The following is a 7,187-nucleotide window of genomic DNA, read 5'->3' as shown; positions in this document are numbered from 1 at the left end:
AATACTAAGGAGAAGCAATACAAACATTAGATCTCCTCATGTGACTCAGTTCAAGGAAATGAGCCTTTGGAATGATGTGGTTGGTCACTTAAAACCAGTAGGAAACCAGTCTGAGGGGGATTTTCAGAAATGTTATCATTTAGAGAAGTGAGAAAGGTAATAAGCAATAAAACACGGTAAGAGCTTGGACTCTGGAATCGGATATGGGCTTGAATTTATCTTTGACCAAATTACTTTGTTTCAGTTTCTTCATCTGAAAAATGGACCAAACGACAATAGTTACTCATCAGGTTCTGAGAAAATGAGAATACAAATATAAGCAATCCCTCAACTGTGGTATGTACTTTGCACGTATTATCTTGTTTGAGCCTCACAGCTCTGAGGCAGCTCTTCTATTTTACAGATAAAGTTAAAGGATTATATTCCCAGTTACATGCCTACTTAAAGAGGAAGAGCCAAGATTCTATCTCAAGATTCCGAAGCCTGCTTTCTTCCGCACACGATTTTGAAGAATTGTAAAATATGCATTTCCCTTAAATCAAGGGTTCTTTAAATTCTGATTATAAGCTTTTAATAGTTATAGCAAATGTTTATTAGATGTTTTTTACATTAAGCAGCTTCCTGCAATTCTGCCATATAAGAAGTTTACTGTAATTTAAAATATTTTCAGTCACTTTTATATTAACTTGAAATTTAGCCAATTCAGGAAATTACTAAACCACCTAATTAGATACATTACAGAAATTTATTCTTATTTTTCTTGCAATCATTGTCCCACAAAATACACATTCCAAGGCTGAGGAAACTGAGGTAATTAAAACTGCTTTTACAACACTCATGTTATTTCGCCTCACAATATATTATATAAAGGCAACCCATTTACATAATACGGACTTTAAACTTTGATATCCAATTTAACATGCTCAAAAATAAACTTTTTAAAAAGTTACCTAGTGAAATAAAAACAATTGATTATTTCAATTCAAGTATATAAAGTATCCTCTATTATTTCTAGAATATAAAATAGAAATAACTTCATGACTTACATTTTACTACTTAATGTTCAATTTTCCTACTCCAAATACAACTGCCACATGCAAGGCCATTTCCTGGTTTTTCTCAGTACATTATCACCATCACCGCTCAAAGTGCAGCAACTAGAAAGCCAGAAAAAGGCCACAAAAAATAATACAGTCCGAACCACCTAAGACACAGAAGCAGGATTTCATTACATTACCAACAAATGTAATTCAACTGAACAGGCTAATTTAAAGAGCTGAGCTTGGCTTCTCTTATTCTGCCTAGTGTTCTTCTACGAGGTTTTGTAAAGAAAAAACCCACCCAGTTCTAGATTGGCAAACTGTTAACTTGTCTACCCATAAAAAGCTGTGTATCAGCTATGAAAAATTACCTGGTTGCAATTTACAACGACTAGTGACAGGAAGCTTATTCGCAGGAATTGGTTCTGACTTCGAGGCGGGGAGGGGAAAAAAACCACAACTTCTTGAAAAGGTAAAATAGCTTAAAGCATTTAATATCTAAACAAATCAATCTGTTAATAGTAGTAGTCACAAAATATGCTAAATATAGAAACCCACATTTACGTCTTTAAGAAAAAGTGTAAATTGTACTTTACCTCAAAACATAAATTAACCCACTTAAAGAATCTGCAGAGGTCAAAATCATGGTGAATTTCAAACAACTTCAGAATAAAATAACCTTAAGTATTTAACACTGCTTTCTATCTAGAAAATGCTTACAGCTTCTCATAAAAATAGTATGAGTAACTATTTTCTTTTTTATTCTTTAACAGACATGTTCAACATTATAGGCAACATTCTTAAAACCTTAAGCTTCACAGACTTCCAGACAAATACTATGGTCCCCTTTTCTTTGATGTGAAGGTTTATTCAGCTAGAAAAAAAAAAGCATGGTAGACAACTTAATACATTTTCACCAAATTCAAAGTAGTACAAAAATTTTAAGACTACAGAACTACACATCGTACCTAATGTGTCATTAAAAATAGAAGACAGTATTTTTTTCAGCAAATAAAACAGCATACTGGTATGCTGTTAATGCACAAACCTTTTAATGTATACTGTCATTCACAAATTATTTACAACTTCCACTGTGTGAAGAGAACTAGAATGTAAATTTTCTGCAAAACTGGAAAAAAGCAATACAAAATTTGTGAAAGCCTGTGTTTCATATTATACAAAAGTAAGCCAGTTTTTCTCTTCAAATACCAGATATTGTACACAGTGACATTTTGGACATATTACAGTAATTCTTGAGGATGTTTTAATGCTGGAGGCAAGTTTACAGGCCTTGACTCTTCATCGAGGAGTACTAAGTCTTCAATTTCACTGCCTCTGTATTTCCTTTTACATATTTTTACCACCACCTTTTTCTTGAGAAATAACTTCAAGGCTTCTCTTGATGCAACTGCTTTTGCGTTTTCTTTGCTTTTTCCACAGCCAGTGCCCAAATACACAGACTTACATCTCAGTTCACAAACAATACTTTCTTGAGAGCTCTTGTTTTGAGGCAGATCTGCCAGTTCCTTTAGCGGGACGAAAACCACATCCAGCGTTGCTTTCAGAGCCTCGACAGCTGCGTTTAGGAGCTCTCCGTGATTCACGCTGGGACTAAAGCCACCAACAGCCACCAACTTCCATGCTACCGTTTTGTACAGTCTATTGAAAAAAGGCTGCTTCTGTTTCACATCTTCATTGGTTAACTTGCAACAAGAGAATCTGACAGAACTCTCGCTCGCCTGCGCAGCACTTTTAGAAGGCAGCTGTGATGTGCTGGTCTGAGAGCTACTCTTAGAAGCCAGCTGGGACACACTTGCTACGGAAGTGCTTTTGGAACCCAGAGAGCCGCTGGTCTGGGAGCTGCTCTTGGAAGCTAACAGCGATGCAGCTACCTGCGAAGTGCTTTTGGAAGCCAGCATCGTGTTTGCTGAGGCGGTGCTCTTGGGGGTTAGTAAAGACGTGCCTGATGAGGAACTGTTCTTCGAAACGGATGGTGAGACGCTCGCCTCTGAACTAGCTTTGGAAGTTAACCCGCTCGAAGCTGTCTCTGAACTAGGTTTAGAAGACAACAGTGGCAACTCTACTTCTGAGCTTCCTGAGGAGCCCAACAAGGGCACCTCAGTCTCTGAGATGCTCTGAGAGGCTGAGACTGAAGAGCCTTCCAAAGCACTCTTTTTCGGGGATCCGCTTTGTTGTCTGGAATCAGTGGACTGGGTCACGTGACTATTCACACTGGATTTCAACAACGAAGAAACAAATGACGCTGAACCATGTTTATCTGGAGCTTCTGGTTCAGAAGCTTTTCCACACCCTACCGTTGTTACCTGAGAGGGAATGCTGCTGCTGCTGCTTTGGCTGGAAACAGAGCGCTCTCCATCACTTGTGGAGCTATTCTGACTCAGGGTGCCAGAGCTCCGAGCTGAGTTCCCACTACTCTCTGATTTGGTAGTTGACCCTGAACACGCTGAACTGCTTTCCTGCTGAGCTGATGCACGTTCTGTTTTGGCAGGAATTTTCACATGATCTTGCTCAACTGCAGAACTGTTTTTTCCTTCTATGGCTCGTTTTTTTGTTGGCTCTTCTACCCCTTCTGAAAAAAACGAAAAGAAGTATGTGACTAAGCCTACCTCATACATATCACCTGAAGATTTACAAGATAGATACTCATATTAAAATAAAGGCACAAGGTGAAAACATTTCAAGATTTGTACATTCTTTAAAAAGTGTGGAATAACTTCATTAATTTCTTAAAACAGCGTTGAATAACATCAATAATCTTTTTATTTTTTAAATTTTTATTTTTATTTTTTTTCTGTTTTTTGGCTGCCCCACAGAGCATGTGCGTCTTAGTTTCCTGACTAGGGCTCGAACCCGTGTCCCCTGCAGTGGAAGCATGGTGTCTTAATCATTGGACCGCCAGGGAAGTCCCCTCAATAATTTCTAATATTAAAACATCAACAGCACAGACAATATCTCACACTTCAAAATCTCACAGCAGTCAAAGGAAACTATCAAATTCAAAGTCTAAAACACAGAGACACATAGTTTAGGTTTAACATTCCAATTTGGTTAATAACATAAAAATTCTAATTTGTTAAAAACTTAGTAATAACGATAATTCCTAATCACATCAAACTTAAGTTCTAAACTCCTATGTATGTTCACATCTATGATCTGCTAACCATTGCTACTCGATATCCCTCTTTTCTTCACCTTGGCAACCAGTTCGTCTCTTGTTGTATGGATTGGAGCATCTGTCACTTTGATGCCTTCAGCCATACTAAGTATTTTATCCATAACTTTTTGAGGGTACCTGAAAAAAGGAAGGGAAAGACACTTTATAAAGTGTTTTTGCTAAGCTGCCACCTCTGGGGTACGAACACAGGCCACAGGAACTGCATTTCCTGGTTGTAATCAAGAAACGGAATCAACCGCCAGGAACTTTCTGTTTCCTGGAACGCCGTAAACAAACGCCCGGGGTCTGGGAGGCGGGGTCCCTTCTTACAAACCTAATTTAGGTTCAGCGCCCCTCTCCCCCAAGAGCGCTGTGAGCTCATCGCCAACAACTCCACCGCCAGCTCCCCACCCAACGGGGGCACCTCCAGACTGTTAACCATGGCCGAGATGCCCTTCTCGCCCTTAGAGGGCAGCCTGTCCCGCGGATTCCCGCGCTTCCACCACTTCCCCTCCCGCCGAAAGCTCCGGACAAAACCGCGAGAGCAGCTCAGGGACGCCGGCTCACTCACCGGCACCCGAGGAAGACGTGGTTGGCCCAGGCCATGGAAAAGGAGACGAGCTGCTGCAGCTGCCGACTGCGGGTCCCGCTCTCGGCTTCGGCGGCCTCCTCCGGGTGGGCGGAGGCAGCGCCGCCGGCGGGGGCCAGGTCCCCGGCGTTGCGGAGCAGGAACTCGCGCCGGTGGCGCCAGTGTTTGTCGGTCTCCCCGTCGGAGCGCAGCGTCTCCACCCAGGCGGCCACCCGCGGGTTCTGGCTCAGGTACTCCGACACCTCCTGCGCCATGTTGGGCCTACGGGTCGCGGAAGTTGCGGTCGGACGCTGCGCCGAGGCTGGGGGCTGCGGGTCGAGCAGCCCTGTCACTGCGGCCTGCACCGGCGGCCCACCACAGAACGCCCCTCGAGGAGCGCAAACACCAAACAACAGCGCCGGGAGCAGCTGAACCGCCCACTTCCGCCCGCCGCCGGCTCCTTCCCTTTTATAACCTCGCTGCAGCCGAGCACCCGCTCGTCCTTCCGGCGCGAGCCGGCTCTCCCAGGATGCTTTGCGGCGCCCGAGCCGCCGCGATGCTGCGGCCCCTGCGGCGGGGGTAGGGAGGCGGGGCGAGAGGAGGCGGGCGCGCGCCTGCTGCTCCGCCAGGGTGGGGCGCTAGTGGGTTCGCCCCGGGCGCCCTCGGCTGCGGCGCTTGCCCCAGCGTTCGGAGTGGACTTTGTGACGCCACGCGCTCCGGTCGCCTCTTTCCCGCGCCGGGCCCGCTGCTCCGGGGGACGGCGGAGGACAGCGGGCTGCGGGGCGGCCGGGCGGGGCAGGCCGAGTCCTCGCGTGCCGCGCGCGTCCCCGCGGACTCGAGCCGCCATCCGGCCGCGAGGTCTGGGCGCCTCGGCCCGAGGACGCTGGTTTCGAGCGAGGCCAAAGTAAACAAAGCTCTCCTCCATTTTTTCTGATTATGCAGAAAATCGAATGTAGACAAGCGAGGCATTCTGAGGCCGTCCGGTCTCGGGGCATTTAGGAACGTGCAGGTGTATATTAGCTTAAAAGTATTATACTAATAATAAAGGTAAATGATAACGTTTAACCCAGTTCGATGTTGCCTTGTGGAGCCCAGTCTTTGAAACTACTCCTGACCCCTCAGACTTGGGTTTGGTTTCCGCAGTTCAACCCGGGCAGTACTGCTTCCTCTAGGGTGGATTTTTTGTCAGTAACATGAAACGCAGCGCCAGTACCTTCGGTCTCCGTCGTATATCCTTAAATTAACAAATTGTAACCCCTAGCTGGACGGATATCCAGGAGGCGGCTTGGAAGAGTGCATTCGTCTCCACGCCCCCAAATTTCCCCTCTTAGAGCTATATTTTTCTTTGCATTTTTTCCATTTTAGAATGCCCACACTTAAAACATAGCTGCCGGCTTGCTTATTGTTATGTTTCCAATATTAGGTATTTGGGTATTTTATGATTAATAAAATTTAATAATAAGTTAAGTGATACTTATAATTTATCATTCTTGTCACTTATATAAGTGACAAGAATGATAAATTACGAAATAAAAAGAAATTTTCCTCTCACTAAATGTTTGTGGATTCTGATTTTAAAATAAATCAGAAAAATCAAACAAGGAAAAAAAGGAATGGTCGCTTAGATGGGATTAACAAAAAGCCAGGTAATTTATATACACGCTGGAACAAGCAAAATTCAACTATTATATGAAAATAGTAGAGCCCATTTTCCTGTCGTGCCCAATGAAAGTGCATGAAAACAGAGGCACAGAGAAATTTTTTAAGCTTAGGATTTTGCTTCTAGTTTTGCTCTTCTTTCCTCTTTTTCCCCGAAACTTTAGAGGGGTGAAAAGATGTGGAAACCTGGCACTTTATTTATTTTTTAACATCTTTATTAGAGTATAATTGCTTTACAATGGTGTCTTAGTTTCTGCTGTATAACAAAGTGAATCAGCTATACATATACATATATCCCCATATCCCCTCTCTCTTGTGTATCCCTCCCACCCTCCCTATCCCACCCCTCTAAGTGGTCACAGAGCACCTAGCTGATCTCCCTGTGCTATGTGGCTGCTTCCCACTAGCTATCTATTTTACATTTGGTAGTGTATATATGTCCATGCCACTCTCTCACTTCGTCCCAGCTTACCCTTCCCCATCCCCGTATTCTCAAGTCCATTCTCTACATCTGCCTCTTTATTCCTGTCCTGCCCCTAGGTTTTTTCAGAACCATTTTTTTAAGATTGCATATATATGTGTTAGCATACGGTATTCGTTTTTCTCTTTCTGACTTACTTCATTCTGTATGACAGTCTCTAGGTCCATCCACCTCACTACAAATAACTCAATTTCATTCCTTTTTATGGCTGAGTAATATTCCATTGTATATATGTACCACATCTTCTTTATTCATTCATCTGTC

At 43.5% G+C, this 7,187-nt stretch overlaps 1 protein-coding gene across 2 annotated transcripts; it reads right to left on the bottom strand.

The window, feature by feature from the left end:
* Positions 1-564: 564 nt before the first annotated feature.
* CDKN2AIP (CDKN2A interacting protein) lies at positions 565-5,348 on the bottom strand. 2 transcript variants are annotated; one of them, XM_059049179.2, is made up of 3 exons: positions 4,787-5,348; positions 4,254-4,353; positions 565-3,630 (listed from the first exon to the last, which is right to left on the bottom strand). In XM_059049179.2, exons 1-3 carry the CDS (start codon positions 5,056-5,058, stop codon positions 3,622-3,624), a joined length of 381 nt encoding a protein of 126 aa, XP_058905162.1. In that variant the 5' UTR covers positions 5,059-5,348; the 3' UTR covers positions 565-3,621. The 2 variants fall into 2 exon arrangements, with proteins under 2 accessions (XP_058905162.1, XP_058905161.1); XM_059049178.2 differs by having other exon boundaries at positions 4,223-4,353; positions 4,787-5,315.
* Positions 5,349-7,187: the final 1,839 nt, after the last annotated feature.

The sequence above is a fragment of the Kogia breviceps genome, chromosome 20 (genome assembly GCF_026419965.1).
Source record: "Kogia breviceps isolate mKogBre1 chromosome 20, mKogBre1 haplotype 1, whole genome shotgun sequence".
Lineage (NCBI taxonomy): Eukaryota > Metazoa > Chordata > Mammalia > Artiodactyla > Physeteridae > Kogia > Kogia breviceps.
The sequence above is the reverse complement of the archived record's forward strand: the minus strand, read 5'-3'. Positions and strand labels throughout refer to the sequence as shown.